This window comes from Fringilla coelebs, assembly GCF_963513975.1.
Source record: "Fringilla coelebs genome assembly, chromosome: 12".
Lineage (NCBI taxonomy): Eukaryota > Metazoa > Chordata > Aves > Passeriformes > Fringillidae > Fringilla > Fringilla coelebs.
Window position 1 is genome coordinate 12925708 of NC_140038.1, and position 19515 is coordinate 12945222.

Below are 19515 nucleotides of genomic sequence, written 5' to 3' on the forward strand. Positions count from 1 at the left end.
ATGAAATGGTTACAATACCATAGTATTTTTTAGAATAAGTTAAACATCAAGACATATGGCAATAGCATTGTACTATTCTTTCTACATACATATGAAATCCTGAATTTCAGTCTATTTTTATTCAGTCACAAAAATGAATAAAGACTAAGATCCAGTTATACTGGAAAACTAGGCTAGTTCTAGAAACCACAAATACTGTAAGCACTTTGGTATAATATGTACAGATTGTGCTGTCAATGTCATGCTTGCATACTAGAACTGATCAACAGATTTCCACTGGTGGAATAAACTAAAAAAAGGTACTGTAAGACTTGCTTTCTTATTTCTTTTCCTCTTTGCAAATGATTGAAAAAGGACACACCACAAGTACATACACAGCATTTGTAAGATGTGACTACAAATTAAATATTAAAGTGTTTTTAAATACAATGCAAGGCCAGTCTTCTTAAGTGCATAGAACGTAATGCAGAATACTGTTAATTACAGGGGCAACCTCAAAGATATGAAACATTTTAACAGATATTGAACAAAGTTCTTATAAAAAAAAAGAGGTGTGAATGAGGATAAGCATTCTTCTATTGTTACAAAGATCAACACATGTTATCCCCCATTGGTAAGAGAAAATAACTGCTGCATCATAAAAGATGTATCTATCTACTGCATCCATTTTATCACTTTCTCTCAGAGGCTTAGAATTGCACCCTCAAACTCCTAAGCAGTTTGGATATTTGGTTGGGGATTTTTTTCCTTTTTCTTTCCCCTCCTATTTTTAATAAAACTTTTCTCTTTCTGAAAATAGAACTCAAAAAGTGCATTTTAAATTAAAGGGCTTATTTTCCCACTTATTTTATGGATGCATTTGCAACAGTGTAGAAATTTTAGCTTAACCTGTTCATTCTTTCTACCATTACAATTTATCAGAATGACTCAGATTTATTCAGGCTATTCTGCCAACAAGTTAAGTAGCCCCTTTTCCTGCAAAGCAAATGGTATTAAATTCTAAGAAATCCAAAATACTATAACCTTTACTGAAGTGAAATGCAAACTTAAAGAGTAAGGACTGCAGGAATTTCAGATGATTTGGACTTCATGCAGTTTCTCCAAATTTGAATTTTCTCCTTTGGATTTTGGGATATCGTTAAGTACTTATATTCTGTTGCACTAACACTGCAAGTCAGCTTCAGACTAAGGTCTCAGGAATGAAATGGTAGCCTCAAAATTTTCAACCCAACCAGAGGAAACTCATCCCAATCATTACTCATTTCTTACACAACACAACAACCCATTAAACATGTAAACACAAGCAATGATGGTTCTCATTTGAAGCTCCTATTGTAGCAAGTAATACTTCACAGGTATCAGAAACACTTTAATTAATGTCTCCCTATTACCCCCATTTCTAAGATTTCTTCTTTTCCTTACAGAAATTTTAGCTGTTCAACATCAAACAATTGCACAAAAACTACAGCACCAAGCTTTGCTAACTGAAACTGCTGGAGAGCACACACAGGAGAGAAGAATTTGACTGTGGTTGTTGAGTGACCTAGAAGTCAAATGAGCTTAAATAAAACTAATGTTAACACATTCCTTAATTGAAATGATTAATTCTTAGCAGAAATAAATTAAGATCAGTCTGATCTTACTGTAAGCTAGTTGGTGACCCAGCCAGACTTTTGTGCAGATTGGGGTTTTGACTGTGCCTGTTCCGACTGCGAACAGATGAAAACATTGTGTTGCAACCTGGGATTTTGCATTTGTGGAGCTGGCGGAGATGCACAGTTTTGTAATGAGCCCTGAAAGTTCCTTTATTACTGTATGTTTTTTGACATATATGACAAGTTATTGGCAAACTGGAAGGTAAGTTCATAAAGTTTTGATTAGCCTTCTCAATTAGAGAACAGTCTTGGTAGAGTTCATCATTGGGCATTAGGCTGGGTCCTTCACAGCTTTCATCACTATCATCCATGGGCATGGTGCATATCTCACTTCCTCCGTCAGAATCCCAAGAAGAATGAGCACTGCTCTCAGATTTAACGCTGGAAGTAGTGCTTAGATCCAGAACAGCTCCATCATTTAATGGATCATATCCATAACTCTCAGAACAGGGTTCTGCAATTTTGCTCATTGGAAAAATGTAGCTGCCTGTTCTGTTCACTCCTTTGAAGATTACAGAAGTACGTCCAACGTGTTGTTTTAAAGAGACATCTTGGCAAAACTCCTTAGCCATGTCTTTCAAGAGGTATGCTGCATTGAAATGGTTGTTGAATTCCAGTGTATCTTTAGTCAGAAGTTTATGATGAAGATTTAGGTTTGAACTATGTCTAGAAGAACAAAGACAAGCTTAGCAAGAAAGTGTTTCACCTCACTTAGCAGTTGTTTCACAATGATTATAAACAAAAAATGGAAAATCAATATTTAGTAGCATGCATGAATTGTATACTTCAGATTTGACCAACTACCACACAGAGTGCACATGGACAATTTACACATGTGACTGGGTTTCTGAACTTGCTTGCACCGGCATATATCAGATTCTATGTAATAACTCTACAGCAATCAATGTTTCAGAGTCTCACTTGCTCTGGGGGTAGCTGTCTGCTCTGCTAGATCCAGTGCTAAGCCTAAAAGAGGTGGAGGTAGACTAAAAACCTGTAAACTGAACTGAGATCAGAGAATGGACTGAGGTGGGTAAGAAACAGGATTGTTTCCCAATGGACAAAGCAGGAAAGGATTGACACCTGAGTTTGCAAAATATGCTGATGATCCCATGTACTCTAGCCACGTCCAGGATGCAGCTGTACATATCAGTACAGAGCCTTTTCTTGGCAGGAGTTTCCTTGAATAAGAAAACTGAACTATATGCAACTTGCAGTTTTCAAATGGGCACCTCTGGGTTCAGTTTAAAACCACCAAAACATACAGAATCACTGTTCCTCACTGAATATTATTAATCAGCTCACTGGGAACTTACAGGCTCTGTCTAGAAGGCTGAAGGTATTGTAATACTGGTAAAACATTTGTCTTTCTCCTTGCCAGCATGGTTTAAACAGAACCATGAAGTGTTCATAAAAGGCACAGAAATATTTAGCACTTGTAGTCACACTACTCTATGTTAAAGTCTAGAAACATCTGCAAAGTTGTTCCAAATAACTATTGTTTTGTACAAAGCTTGTGAAATAACTCCTGAGCTCGCTTGTTTTTTTTTTAACCCATCTTCCAAAAGCACCTATGTGAAAACTTATCTCAACATATTGGTGTGGGAAGGAATTTGTGGCATGTGAATGCAAATCTTACTGCTGGCCTTCTTTCCTGTGGCCCATATCGCAATTCCAGTGGAGAGGAATTCACATCTGGAAAGATGCAGGCAGCAGGGTATGAAGCCCTGCCAGCAGCAGATGAATCTGTGCATCTCAGATGCAGCGGCCAGTCCTCAGAGACTGGCTCATCCTCTCTCTGGATTGCATCAGCTGGCTCCAGCACTCCTAGCAGATTACAGACAATCTAAACCTCGTGTCACTCTGAACTACTATCCAGGCATGCTTCCTGCAGCCAAAAGCTGCTCTAAACACTGCTACACACTTGGAAAACGTGTAACACTTTGCTGCACTTCAGTAGGTTGGTTACCGATCACTGACCGCTTCAGACACATCACTAATGGACAACAACAAAGCTTTGGCACTTGTTGCTCAGTTTACATGCATAATAGGCTGAAATAAAATAATCACAAGACAGTACTGAAATGAACATTAAACTGAACCGGGCTCATGCTTGAGTTTAGAAATTAGTATTTAATCTCACAGAAAAGCACTACTGATGTGGATAAACACCAGATAGTGTTAGTTTGACTACCACTGCATAAGGTTAATTTTGGGCTGACAAAGACTAATCTTGCTTTTCTTATGGGCTTTTTCTAACCAGTCTGTTCCAAATCCTTGAGTAAAGAAAGGACAAGGGCAAGTGAAGATTTCCTAAATTGATCTCATTACTTTTTTTAAAAAAAACACAGTATACATTAAAATATACCTGAAAGTACATATTAAACATGTAAGTCCACACATGCATCTACTGGAAAATTGCTGAATTCATACCCTTATGGCCTTCCCTTTATGTACTAAAGTATTCTTTCAACTACTGCAGTCTTTATCAGTTATGAAATTTTCATGGCTTTATTTAATACCTTGTAGTCTTGTGGAAAGGAAATGTTTCTTTCAATGGATTTTCATTTCAAGAACGTTCTGATAAGTTATCATACCTGTTATACGAGGATACACAGAAAATATTTGTAGGCTCCATTCCTCAAACACTCATTTTAATTTCAAATTAGGCTCCATTGTGATGGTAAAATAAATACAATTTTGTTTATAATTTTCTTACCTGTCTCGACTTCTACGAGAAGGGAAAGCAGCATTACAGCCCTCAACTGTGCAAATATGCATTTCTTTGAGATGTACATTTTTGAAATGCATTTTTACACTGTAAGGGTTTTTAAAAGTCTTCTTACAGATGTCACAATGAAAGCGGCTTTCTTCCTTCTGAATCCCTAGTGCATGTTGACTGACATGATCCATATCTTTAGAGTCTTCAAAACAAGGAATGGCAGCACCCCTGTTTGACAAAGTGCTGAAAAAGCCCCCGGTCAGCAAGTGGTGTTGCAATTCAGGGCAGTCATTTTTAGGAATCCTGTGCTTTGACTGCTCTTTAATATACATGGGGGGTTCAGTCATTGGTTTTATAACATCACTGTGGTGGTGTTTTGGATCTTCATATATACTCTCATGGGAAACTATTTTTAATGGTTGGTTTTCTTCTGGTTTAACCTCTTTCTCACAGTGTTGCAATTCATTCTCAGAGATATCCTCGATGTATTTGTTATTTGGTGCAAAGACAGATTCAAAATACTTTGGGCCCTCTACCCCAGAGAGAGATTTCCATGAATTACCTGAATGGGGGTGCTTTTCCACCCTGTCGGTCACCCGCTTCTCTATCTTATGCTCACAGGTCTCAAGCTCTCCATCGCTTACCCCCTGCAGGCGTGAATCATCTTCAGAGCTGGCAACATCGCTACTTTCATTGGGTGTCTCAACAGCTTCTTTCTCTATCTTAATGGGCATACTGGACTTACGAGACTTCTTCTTGGGGAGCATGTCAAATGGCAATTCATTGGAGACAAGCTGCTCTGGTATGGAGGAAGAAACAAGAGGCAGAGAAGGAAGAGTACCTGGAGTATTGGCAAGCTCAGCTGGTGTGACTGGACTACGGTAAAAAGGAAGAACAGGCTGTACTGTCTTCAGGTTTGGAAAGAGGACACCGTTGTGTCCAATACTGGAAAATCCAGCCTGGCCTTTTGAATCTGTACAAGAGCTGGCATAGCTGGAAATAGTTCTGCTATCTGGAGTTAAAATGGTGAATTCTGTCCTTTTACTATCTCCAGGTCCAGCAATGGTCAAACCATTTCTTAGATCCTTATCCCTGTTATTTCTGTTCATTGGCATATGGAGTCTGGGGTTAGGATTTGCACTATGACGATTTCGACTACGCAAAGAGCTAAACACCATATTGCAGCCCTCAATGGTGCATTTGTGCTTTATCTTCAGATGAACAGCATTGTAATGTATTTTCAAAGTACCTTTATCATAAAATGTTTTTTCGCATGCAGTGCAGAAGACACGCCCTTTCCTTGGCCCAGCATTTTTTTCAACAGATTTCATTTTGTTTTCTGGAGATAGTGCTGTCATTTCAAGCTTGGCTGCTGTATTATGTGAACTGGAATCACTTAAAAGGGCATCATCTTCCGTTTTAGTGATATCTGGGCCATTTATGCTCCTCTCATTTTCAACTTGAAATGGTGCAGAACTAGAAGTTAAGAAACTGCTTTCAGAAAATGGTATCTGAAGATCTTGTTTGGTTTCGTTGCTATGGTCTTGACCTTGCTCAATCAAATGTCTTTCTGGTGGTGAACCTATCAAAGGTGGAGGCACTGGACTGAAAAACTGAAACGGCAGCATGAAAGCCATGTTATTTACAAGATTCTCAAAAGGATGAATGTTGGTGGGACTCATTTTGTCCAAGGAAGCAGAAAAATTAGGACTGTGTGGGTTGCAGCTCTCAATGAATGCCCTAATATCCAAATTGGCAGTTGGTGGTGGTATTATGATTGACTGCCCTTCTTTCTCTTGAATTGCCATTAACTCTACAATGGACTTAGTTTCTCCAAAGCGAAGGAACTGCTGCAAAGTAGCCAGTTCTTCTTCAGTGGTCATTATGCTCCAGTGATCCAGCACCTTTCCTGAAGCATCCTAAAGCCAAAAATATTTAAATGAGTTAGACATTAGTTAAGGCAAACAAAAAACACTTCCCCTCAAATCTCTCATTCTTTTCAGGGACTAAAAGTTTATTCTCTAGCAAAAAATTAAAAACATTCAGTTTAAGGAGATTAATATGAATTCTGTGATAATGCCTTCAAAATTTTATCACATTGGTGATGTTATTTCTTCCTGAATTGACATTAATACTTTCCAATAAACTATTTTTTTCCACAAAAATTAAGACATGTTATCTGAACAACAGATAGTATCCTGTAAGCACAGACAGAAGAGATGGAGCAATCAGACCAAGATTTAGCTCCTCATTTAAGTCAAGTATTCTTTCATTGCAAGTTTAATAATCTTCCAAGCAACTAAGATCAGAGAACAAATGAACCTATATTGATCTATTGCCAGTTTTCACAGAGCACAGCTGTAATTACACTAGTGTTGGAGTTCTTTCAAACTCTAGCTATGCCTAACTTTTCCCAATAACTACAATAAATATTTTATCACAGAACATGTATTTGATGGCCTACTGAGATTTTTCACAGTGCATGTAAGAGTTTCTAAGATGATGAAGAACGTAACATTATAAATTTTTCATGTGATAGAGGTTCAAGGTAATTGATTCCATATTTTTAATCCTAACACTAAAAAGCAAGATTATCAAGACCATTAAATATTGATTCATGTCATAATGTAAGATCATAATGTTACTTTACATAAAAGGTAACTTCCACAGCAGCAAGGACTAACATCAGTGTAAGCTCATAGGGCCAAATACACTCTGGCTGCAGCTCCAGTAAGGTCGATAGCACTACCAGAGATTAATATTGTCCCTGGTGTTTTAAATAATGGTAAGTTTATTTCTTGATGTATTATTCTGCTGTATAAAAGCAAACTCACTGTTTAAATAATACTGGAACAAGTTCTAAAGCCTTTACTTTGGTACAATACCAGTAACTTTTGATTTTTATTTTTGCTTACCTTTGTTGTTAGATTTGAGCAAGTAGAAAGATTTCAATTAAGTCCAACTAAAAAAAGGGACCAATCACCAGAAATTCACCCTTTCTTTTCTGCCATTAAGCTGGTACATGTCTGTTACTGCCCTTCAGATGTGCCACACTGTTAACACATTGTGAACCACTGAGAAGATTAAGATAGAAAACTACTTAACTGACATATTTCTATTTTAAAAGCCCCTCTAAATACCTGTAGCACATATCCACGTATATAATCCTGCAGTGTCCAGTCCAGAGCATGGAGAATCTGTATCACCTCTTCCTGCTTCAGAACACTGAAAAGCCGATCGAGCAGAATTTTAAGGCGCACAGGAATGGCTTGGGTTCCGTACAACATGAGGCTACTGATATCAAAGACAACATTGGATTGAACTATTTCTACTTGGCTTGATGGGTAGAGGTTTGGAATCCTTAGTTTGCTCAGGGCTGAAAATAAAAATCACAAAATGTAAATAAGCTTGAGTCATGACAAAGAGAAAATGAAATGCAACTAATATTGGGGTGGGGGTTGAGGAGTGACACAAAAAGAATGTAATAGTTATGAGGATCCTAAATGGTTTTCTATAGATTGTAAAAACAAATATTACCATGTGCTACCCATCCATGCCGGCATTGGTCACATTGTCGCTGATTTATTTTCCCAGGTTTGAAACACTGACAACTACAGTTCACGAGAGTGCACCGGATAGCCTGGAGATCAATGGAAAGCATGATAGGTAATATATGAGCACCATTCAGAGTGTGCAGATTATACATCCACAGTACCCCCATAAAATCCACATGAAGACAGAATTAACATACCAGCACAGACCTATCAATGTGCAATGTAAGTAATCCAGGCAAGGCCTGAGTTATACAGGGCTCAAGGCGACCTCTGCCTGGAAGAGTCAAGTCACCAGCAGAAACACTACAGTAATATGGAAGCAGAATATTTAACAATATACATAGCAACACTTCTGTGGATTTATTTAGGCTGAAGCACCTTCATAACAATTATTGTTATAAATTATGTATTCATCTAAGCTATGATCCTCATGTATGATCACTTTCTCAGGAAGGTTTGAAAACAAAGCTGTACAGATGGAAGACTCCCTCTCTTGCAGTTTTGCTGGCACCCCATACTGCAATATAGCAAGTTCTAATGAGTAATGCATCAGCTCTGCACAGATGCCATGCCCTACACACCCAGAATTCACATGGAATATTTGTATTCTATCAAAGGAGTTCACTAATGCTCCTAAGTAACAAAGTTCACCAAAAAGTACTTCAACTCTTCAAAGTCTAAACAATCACATTTTGAAAGCAAAATAGAGCACACAGAACACCAGTTGCACTGTTCAATTTGTACATCACTTTACTTTCACCAAGGTCATCTATAATGCAAATCAAATTAATATTCAGATGTCCCTAATCAATGGGGTGATACAAACTTGCTTCCTGGAATATATGATTTCTTCTCTATGTGCCCATCTGCTGCTGAAGGCAAACAGACAACTTGGAGATCCTAGTTAAAGCTCCGGAGGTATTTGCTACAGAGCAAAGTTTTTGCAGGATTCTGCACTGCTTGGATCTGGCACTGAGAATAGTTTCTGCATAAACAGAATATTTATTGAGGGAGAGAAAGCAAAGAAATTGATGTGCAGAATATCTTCACTGGAATAATAAAGAAAAAGAGTTAGATCATACAATTGTAAAATGTCGGCATTTTTCTGCTTTTAAATTAATGTTCCCTCTCCAAAGGATTTATGCACTCCCCAAACTTCCACTCCTCAAAACACCCATAGGAAAGTAAGATAAGATTTGAAGAAAAAAGGAAACGTGGCATTTCCACACTGGCACTTCAGAAAACATACATGGAAGCCTGTTTGTCCAAAAACTTGCTATGAAAGATGGATGCAAGAAACTTTTAAACTCAAAAGTACATGGCAGAAAGTTAATTTCACTGAGATTTGCAATGGGCATTTCTTTAGACTTAGAGCCTCTGGCTGACTCAGAGCAGAAGAGGACACTGCATACAAAAGGTTACTACAGACAAGCATATTCATGACATTGGGATGTCTGGCACTTCACAGTAATGGATCTGGAGTGGGATTTTAAAATCTCAGTGTCTGGCTTATCCAGGAGTTCCCTTACATGCACATCTCCGAACTGCAACGACTTGATGCTGAGGTTTGTCTGTATTTGAAGAATTGGAACAAGTGGCAACAGGGCTCTTGAAATCTCTGAATCACTTTGCCTTTAATCTTTTAAAGGAGCCGTTGCAAAATCCTGTGTTCTTGAGAAAAGCTCTTGCTCTCCATAAAGTCATAAAATGCACATCAATACCCTATGCAGTATTGCTTCATTTTAATGGAGGATATATTTTCACTTAGATCCTAAAATACTTCCATATAAGAATAAAAAGCCATAAATTCCTTATGGAATGGTTGGGGGAAGAAAAGGTGTAGCTGACTGTGGATTCATTTCTACCACAAGATATCAAACAATAATGCGGATTGAGTCTTCTGCCTCTCTGCATACATAATATTCTGTGACTTGCCTAAACTGAAGCCCTTCCACAGGCAACCCTGCTAGGTTCTGTAAGGTGCAGTGCATTCCATAAATGCATCTTTTACATTCCCCTTCAGACAAAATTACAAAAGAGTACTTCCTTTTTCTGCAAGAAGTAACAGAAATCTGCACAATGAAAAAAGCTGTCATGATGATAAGTTAATTGAGATTTCAAAATTTTTTTCATTCCTTTTCCTTTGGATATGTTCCACAAATCACTGACCTTTAAAACTACTTTTTTAATTTAATTTGTGTACTTGGAGAAGAACGATACACCACACCAAATTTTGCATTTCATAGCTCTCTGTAAGAGCCTTCCTCTATATGGTACATGTGTTTATTTTGCTTTCCTGTGTATGCATAGAAGACTGCACATGCCAACGCAGGAACAAGTAAAAAGAGGGCATTTTGTTTTACATATATGAAAGCAGCTGTTACAAAGAGAGTAGAGTTCCCCCTCTATTCTAAATATTGAACTGGAGCTCTCTCAAGTCACATTATTGCTTCTGGAAACTAGGAGTTACCTTGCATCCTGCTAACATATCAAAGGTGCACCCTTGAATGGGGGATCTGTGCTGACTTAAAAAACTACTTGAAAGAATCCATAAGAAGAAACGACTGATTTTTCAGGTTTTTAGCATTTCACTTCATTTGTGCTTGTCACCGTCTGTGTCTCCTAAAGCTTTTCTAGCAGCATTTATAATAATATATATAAACACAGAATATATAACAAAGCAAAATTAACTTCTGAAATAATCAGCGAATAACAGTTTTAAATTGTCACTGTTCAACTTCAAAAGGTATTTGTAACATATGCACCTTGATTATCTCCCAAATTAACACATATCAGACTTCATTGAAAAGAAATTTAGCAATACTTCATGAAAATAATACCCTTGTCTTTTGTCCGTTAATCCTGTTGTCCTTAATAGCCTATTCTAACATACTGTAATTATATCAAGGCTTTTAATAAGCTTTATTTTCCCAACAAGTGGAATGTACACACAATTTCATTCTGCAGAACAAAGAAATAACTTTCTGTATTGCATAGATGCAAAGCTTGAAAATTATAATTAAAGGATTGGAAATGTAGAAGGAAATTACAGTGGAATTTTTTTAAAGTACAATCCTTTCATTCAAATCATTATTTAATTTCATTTTCTAGAAACAGAAGGCAGATGGTCTAAAAAACTAAATCTTTTGCTATCATCAAGGATCTTGGTATTGCTTTCCAGTCACTCTCTCCTTCACAAATGGATCTTTCCTAATCCATTATCAGACTCACTTTCTTAACTCTTTTAAAAAATAGAGTTGAAAAGACTGATCAAAATGTTCTGTGGTTTTACCAGCATGACCGTGGGAATCTGAATGCTGAACTTTAAATAAAAATGATCCCACATTACAAGACAGACATTAACCATTAAACTGGTCACTGAAAAGCATCTGACTACTAATCACAGCATCTTAACATGTGCTGCCTGAAAGTCACGCCTGCTCACATCCTTTTTTTGCCAGATATTGATGTGGCTTCAATTATGCTTCAAAAGTTACCGAATGTTTCTTTGCAACCCACTCACTGCCCTCACAGCTAAGGAAAAGCCCAGGCTAATGGGATATACTCATGCTGATTCTGGGTATATAATCGAGCTTCATTTCACAAAGCAAGTTTGAGGAAGTCTCCTGGGACCTATGTTTACTTGCAACATACAACAGGTTTTAAAAAAAGCAGCAAGACAAGAAGGGCACGATAAGTGTATCCAATCTCATTCAGTGTTAAGAGGGTTCTGGTTTGACAGCACTTTGGCTTGGGAAATAAATTAAGAGGCAAGGAAATACTGAAGACCTTGTCAGGACTGAATTGGAGATCTGTGCTCATGCTGCAAAGCTGCACTGGGTCTCTGCACACAGCAAGGGCTGCAAGTGCAGACACCAGTAAACACGGAAGAGCAAGTCCCACATGACCCTGGCACTATTTAACAACAGAAATGCACAGGACAGCACCCTCGCTTCTGGCATTTAATAAAAAACCCTTGCCTTTTTGCACAAAACTTCTCCCCACTTTAAAAACTGCTGCCTTTTTTTCAAGCTGCTGCCATCACATGAGGAACTTGAGCGTTTCCCTGCTCTGCTATGAGGATTACCGACAAAATGGTGTCATTGATGCCCGGTTACAGAAATACATTTTGCAGGCAGGGCTTAGAAATTTCTCTCAGTTTAAAATGCAAGTTTGAAGAAGAAATAGAAGTTAAATGAAACAAATACACGAGAGAAACTTTGATTAGATGAGCTATAGCAGATACTGCTTTCATTGCTCTCTCTCAAGGGTTTCTAGCAACCAGCCATATCTCCTATGGCCATCTCATCATCAGTGGTAATCCCACTGAATATATGTAACCCACCATGGTATGAGCTCTGGTGGGCACTAATTCTATAGGAAAGAAGTGGGACAAATCCCATATTTGCAGAATAGACCCATAGTGGCTCCACAGTAACAGCATTTGTGGAGAAAGGCATGATTTAAAGTGGGGGAAGAAATAAAATTAAACATGGGACATACGTCTGGCTATTTGGAAATATTTTCTTGCTTGCTCCTTGTACAACATTTGCAAGGGAAGTAAAGGGATACTGTACTGTACCATCTCTTAAATTGAAAGTACAGCCACAGCTAACTCAAAGGCCAAATCCAAATCAGTGTGCACCTCTCACAGAGAACAGTAACTATAAATGAGTGCAAAGTTGCCCTTCTGGTCCATATTTTTTTCTTCCCAGTTTTTATTATAATCTACCAGGTTTCTTGTGTTTGCAGAGTTTAAATAAGTTCCTTTTTCCTCACTGAGCTACACTTGATTACTTTTGTGTTTGAATCCTTTGCACAATGACTGAAAGCAGAGACAAATCAAAAACGCCTTATCATAAGCATCTCTCTCAGTGCCATGATTTTCCACACAATACAATAAGCAAAGCTTTGCCGTGTACATTGTTTGTCAGACAACTTTTGCCACTTTCCCCTGGGATATTCTGCTGATAAATAACACTGCCTGTCAGTTTTGTCATGATTTAAACAAGTTCTCAATTTACATTTTGTTCATCTTACTTTCACTGTATCACAATCCAGTTTACCCATATCAGACTAATATCTGGGGTTTTATCCATTCCACATATATTTGTATCTATAGAGCATATTTAGTCCTTGTGTCTGTTCTTCCTGAAGACAGACTTCAGTTTTCAACACACTATCGAGCTCTCTGTAGTTTGATGGCATATATTTTAGTTCCAGTATGTTTCACATGCAATCAAAAAGCACTCTGGGCTGCTCTAGATGGTGAAAGTACTTGTTGAAGACATAACCCAACAATTAGGCATGAAATGCATGTTGATATTAAATCTGTTTGATTAAGCACCTTGTACCTCTAATTGTTCCTTGAAAGTTTCAATGTAGTCCCAGTTTAGAAAGGTTCTGAATCCCATCTGCCTGTGGAGACCATTAGGAGGGCCCCTGCAGCAACTTCAAGGAAAGGCTCTGGGCCATTTTCTTCTTCCTGACATGCTCACTTCAAAGTGGCAACAAGATGCCTGGAGGATGGACAGAATATGGAAGCCCTGTGCTGCCTGTAAGTGGAGCTGGGAAGACACACAGTGGGAATGGGAAAAGGGAAGAGCAGTGCACTGCAGCACGCTGATGCGCACGGGTCTGACAGCAAGGCCCAGCTGAGAGTTACTCTGCACAAAGACTTGGCCCATGCTACAACTTGCACGTGTTCAGCTCGGTATTGTGGTGGTTCCTTCTGTCGTGTGTTTAAGGTCCTGGAAAGTTCCTCACTACCACAGCACAGAAACACTGCCTGCCTTTCCCAGGCTGAGCCTCTGAAACAAAGGGATTTCCATTCAAGTACATTTCCATCGAATCCACTACACTTGCTTGTTGCAAGTTCTATTATTTCTACACTAAAGCTTAGAAAAAAATTAAAATAAATAATTACAGAAAATTATTAAAATAAGAAAAATGTCCTTATAAGGTTTCTAATTATATTGGACTGAATGCACATATTACTTTCACAGTCTTTTGTAAGAAACAGGGGTTTTTGATAAAGTAACAGCTGCTGTTAATGGTTATTTAATAAACATAAGTAACAACAAATAGCTTTCCTAAAAAGCAAGACAGCTTTGCAGCTTGTTATATCCAGAAAACATATCTGATATCTTCTGTATTTTGAGCTTTTAATTAAGTAAAGTTGTACACAGATGTGACAGATTAAACAGGTGACCAAATAGCTCCAACCTCTCCATTCAGACACATGAAAAATGCTGGCCTGAGATGATTCATATGACAAACTTCTTATTAGCAAAATAATTTAGGAGAATTGTCTCCTGCTTAAGAGACTGATTAGGAGACAGATGGGAAAGGTGGAGGTGGGCCACAATTTGCTTCTACAGTGCCACTAAACACAAAGTTACACTCACAGCTCAGTTCCTAATCTGACAATGGCTCCTTGGTAATCTGGCTGGTTGTCATTCACACCAACCATTTATTCCTACCAAGTTTAGGAGGTGCAAGAACCTTCGGAAAGTCCAGACAAAAAGCTTTTGTTTCAGAGGCCAACTATTGATCTAGAAGTTGATCTTATCCTATTCTACTGAAAATTTTGGCTGGTGTAGCTACCACTCAGCTCCCACTTACCCCTGTTCTGTGGGAGAATTATGTAATGATTTTTATTCTAGAAGTACACAAAGGCCACAAGCTGAATACATTTTCTAGATAAGACGATGGAATACAATCCATTAATTATCTGGATCCTTATGTATATATCCATACTGTTTATTTGGGGTCAGATACCAAAACCTGACCTCCTTTTAAACATCCACAGCCTAAGACAACGCATAATCAGGATATTTACAACCCTGAGCCTGGAGCAAATTGCATTACCCCATTACCCTCCCCCTCAGTGGGGCTGAACAAAATAATTTTTGGCCTAGAATTTGACCAAATCTCTCTTTTGGAGGCAACTGAGCACTTTGAGTTGCAAATGTTTAATTGTCCTTTTAATAATTGACTAAAATGTCCTCAAAACAGACAAAAATGTGAGGAGAGTGAATGAGCTCAGCAAGATAGAAGTGAAATTAGACAATACCTTCACAGGATTGCACCACTCCGTCAAATCAACCTTTCTTGCGGATTTAAAAGACAGTCCCCATGTCACCACTTCATTAAACATTTTTTCTATGTGAGAAGAGTCCTAGGAGTGAGGAGCTGAGATAAGACACTGAGCTGACACTCCTCACAACCCAGGGCCAGCTGGGGCCCCGTGGCAGAGGGAGAGGAGCTCGGGGCAGTCCCGGGTACTGCGGCAGGCGAGGAAGCACAAGGAGCTGCCTCTGAGAGAGGCAGCCACGCTGCAAGGCCAAGCTTTAATCACAGCATAACTTGTGGGATGAAAATCACTCCTCATGCATGTCACTTACCCTACAGGGCCCCTTAGGGCAACTCTTGCTAATGGCACTGTCAAAATAATTATAAAGAGAGAAGAATTCGTGTGTGTGTGTGTATGTGAGCGTGAGCACACACATTCGAGTGCTACTCTAAACAAAAAGCACTGGACAGTTGAACTTCATTTTGCCATTCAGCAGCGTGGCTGTAGATAGACTGGCTTATGCTGCAATTAATCTCGCTTGTTAACAACAGGTAAGTGCTGACAGACAGCTTGGTCCACCTCAGGGACATAGGCAGAGCCTCTTTTACGGTTTGGTTTGGAAATGAAAACAAGAAATACAAACTGAGGAAGGAAAAGCACCACGTTATCGTTATCTTAGAGTTGTTATTTACTTTTGACTCTGAAACAGACTGCGATGCTACAGTTCCCACAGCATACCTGCCCTAGCCTGCATAGGTCAGAAACATTTTGCTATATCAAGCAGCATATCTATCACGAGATATTAAAGTAACGTCCCTTTTTAACAAATTTAAGGGAAAAATCATTCTTATTAGTGGATTTCAAAAATGAGTAACAGATTGCTGCATATTGATGACAAACACTGGTCAGACTTTAAGGGGTAAAGGTGAGTCACTGGACAGAAAGGGTGTGAAATTTTACGCTATAAAGCACTAGATGCTACTTAATCTAACAAGTAAGTTGGGCACATACTGCTTTTCCATACTGACATGCTAAGCATGCTACACTAAAGGTTGAATCTACAGATCTAGCCACAAACTGCAGTTGAATTAAATATTTAAGTCCAAGCCCTATGCAAGAAGTAAGTGTTATTAACACAAATGCACAGGTATCAGAGAAATGAGGAATATTAGACTATATCATTTGCAAGGCCCTTAAAATATGTCTTTAACTCTTCACATATTTTATAAAATGGCGCATGTGTGCAATGTGGATGAGTTAATGTTCTAAAAGACAATCCTAAATTTTTTAGCTCCTCATCCCGCTGCTTAAGTCTCAAAGCCATAAAATATACATGCTTAAAATCTCTTCCTTTTTCCTGCTACGGAGTAAAGACATGGATTAAAGAATAAAAGTGAAATAACAGCTCTCTGAAATATTTTGTGTTACACAATTCCATTTAATGCACTTTCATAAATTTTAAACCCAAACACTATTTGTACACATACACGATATTATCTGTGGTGCTACAGTTATGCAATATTTTACGCAACAGTGTAGCACCATTGGTAATTTCACAATTTAAAACTCAGTATCCCTTCTTATTGAACACAGGTGAGGAAATTTTCACCTGGCGTTCAGACATCAGTTTCTCTCTCACATGAAAAAATACCAGTTTTTCACTGATGATCTTTTATATTTGAAATTTGAAGTAAAAAGGCATTTTTAAAAATAATATTTTTTCCCTCTTTGTTTAAATTTTCTAATGGTTTTAAAGTGTGGAATGAAATATTGTTCTTTACATTAAAATGACTGAAGTCGGTTAAAAACTGCCACTTTTCCTCATTCCCTCAATAATATATTTTGAGTCTGAATACTGAAATTTCAATCTCTAGGATTTTTTTAAAAGACAGCAACAAAATACGAAGAAATAAAAACTGAAAAGAAAACAGGCAATGACATTTGCTGTAAAACTTCAACTGTAGCATCTGCTAGGACAAAACCTGCTGGTTTCCAGCACATAGAAACTGTGAGAGTTACTGCACCACTGAAGCCAGAAAGGACAGGAGATGACCCAGAGGGCAAAATCAGTTTTTCTCCCTTACTTTTGGTGGATATTTCATGGAATAACGAATTCAAGATCCGTACATAAACTTCAGCTCAAATCTGCATGAAAAATGTTTGCTAAATGCCAAATCATCCCAAAATGCTTTCAGAACACCTATCTGGAACAAAAGCTGTAATCTAAACCAAAACAAGAACATTTCTATTTTTATCAGAGGTTTATTTAGCATCATTGTAATGAAGTCTTTATTACTGCAAACCAAATAATTCACTGGCTTGTTGAATTGGAAATGGAATGACAAGCTCAATATGTAGGAACAAATCTTTTAACAGTATCACGAACAGACACGGAAGCTGGAAGTCAAGACATTTCGTATCAAAAGGCCAAACCTCACCTCAGACTTAGGAGGCAGAAGTTCAAGTAAAAGCCCATGAAGTGACCCAATATATGTAATAATTTTTCCTATTTTTGTGAAGATTCAGCTCTCCCAAATGTTTGTATATGTTTGCAGTTACCATTATTCTTAAGAGTTCTGAATAGGTTGCAGATGGTTCAGTAGTTCAAAGAATAAACAGAATAACCACTTTTAAGAAATCAGTCAAGCAAAAATCTATAAAATATATTAAATATAACAAAAATTTTCCATAAGATTAGTTATTTTTTTAAATGTTCACTTATTGTTAAAAGTCTGATTAAACTGCAAACGGCTCAAAATTCTAACGCTTGATTCAAACAGAATTGCACAATCACACTGATTATTAAAAAAGCCCACTATCAGCACTATACATACAATGGTAAATAATCTAGTTCAATATCTAATACGTTCTTCAAAAGTCCATATTTTTCCCTTTTCTGTAAAAGGAGCAATTAGAAAGGTATTCTTCAGTGTATATTGTTCTAATCACTAGAACAAAGCAAGCCAACACGCACTGTTGTTAGCAGTTAACATAATGATGGACCCACTTTGCCCCATGACCTGGAGTGGAGTGAGACTCCCCCACCTCCCACTCCCCTAGCACTGAGAGTTGAGCCACAATTTCACTGTTTTAAAACCAAAGGACAGAAACAGAGACTCTTGTCTAACGTAACGCTTGCATATCTTACAACAAACTGCACTTATTTTCCAAAAGGATGTTAAAAATAGAAGCATATGATCTTTTCCCACCTAGAATTGTATCCTTACAATTAAAGACTATTAGCTGGCATCCCTTTTAACCGTCAAACTCAGACAGTGGCAGTTCTATAGCCACAAAGAGAAGCAGTAAATGAGAAGAACATGTTACTACACTGCATTTGAGAAAGTTTGGCTCCAAGCTATGCACTGATTAATATCAGATCTCCTTCTTTACTTGCCTCTTGACAATCTTGTCACATCTGGCTGACAAATCCTTACAAGCTTATCCAAACCAAGGCAGCCCAGATCATGCTCCGGGAGTAGCTTGAAGGAAGCGGCAACACCAGCCATGTACTGATGTGCCATCATGAAACTAATGAAGCTGACTTCACTTGCAGACTGCAGGAACACGAAGAAACACAACATGCCCCAAGGTTTTGCAACATAACGCAGAGTTAGCTCACCAAAAGATAAGACAAACAATCAGCTCCTGAGGTTCAAGAAGCCAAGTAGTTACATGAATTACAAAAATTTATATGGAATTGCTTGAACAACAATCTCGACTAAACGAGCACAATAAAATCCAACTTCAGATCAGATGTGAAAATTGACTGTTAAATGCCTTTCAAACAATGGTTTGTTTTAAATTAAAACAAAACTAGTCTATTTTATTTTCTCTCTCCCACATCCCCAAAATACCAGAATGTTGCCTGGCTCCCAGGTTATTCAAACTGAAAAATATCTAAAAATGAAAAGGGAGAAAAAAAAAAAAGAAAAAGAAAGAGGAAAAAAGTGTCACTTTTTATCCGCAGGATTTTACAGAAGGATAAACCACAGCCTGTGTATATCAGTAGTCCTCCCCTGGGTTAGTGATCTGCCCTCTCGTCATTTTTAAACCAAGAATTCGTTACACAGACAACTGGAAGTATTTGACCAATTAATAAACCAGAAAGTAAAATGCTGCATCTTAAACACATCTAACAAAACCTCATTATGTATGAGCTAACAATTAAACCATGTTTATTTTTCTATGCGATGAAAAAATCCAAGTAAGTTAAATGCATCACAATACAAGACACTTAATTGGCACGGAATATTTAAAAACCCAGACCCCCCATACACACACACACTCAAACTCACCCACCTCCTCCCCCCCCACCCCAGCTCCCCCCCTCCCCACTAAAATACAAACAGACTGATCCTAAGAAAAGAATTGCTTGCCTCATTTTCTGGATGCTAAATAGTCAAAAATAAACTGTACATAAAGGGCATACATTACACTCCACTTTAGTGGTAATTTCTAAAGAACTTCACAGTGAAATTACATTGTTGTCTGCTCTCTAGTGCATTT

The 19515-nt window shown here is 37.9% G+C and overlaps 1 protein-coding gene across 1 annotated transcript; it reads right to left on the bottom strand.

The window, feature by feature from the left end:
* Positions 1-1639: 1639 nt before the first annotated feature.
* Positions 1640-18343, bottom strand: BNC1 (basonuclin zinc finger protein 1; the record flags this gene model as incomplete). The annotated part of the gene is given in 6 exon segments (XM_084213689.1): positions 1640-2321; positions 4375-6296; positions 7518-7753; positions 7915-8017; positions 18267-18277; positions 18280-18343. Coding segments are annotated over 6 exon segments (3018 nt in total).
* Between the last annotated feature and the right edge of the window lie 1172 nt (positions 18344-19515).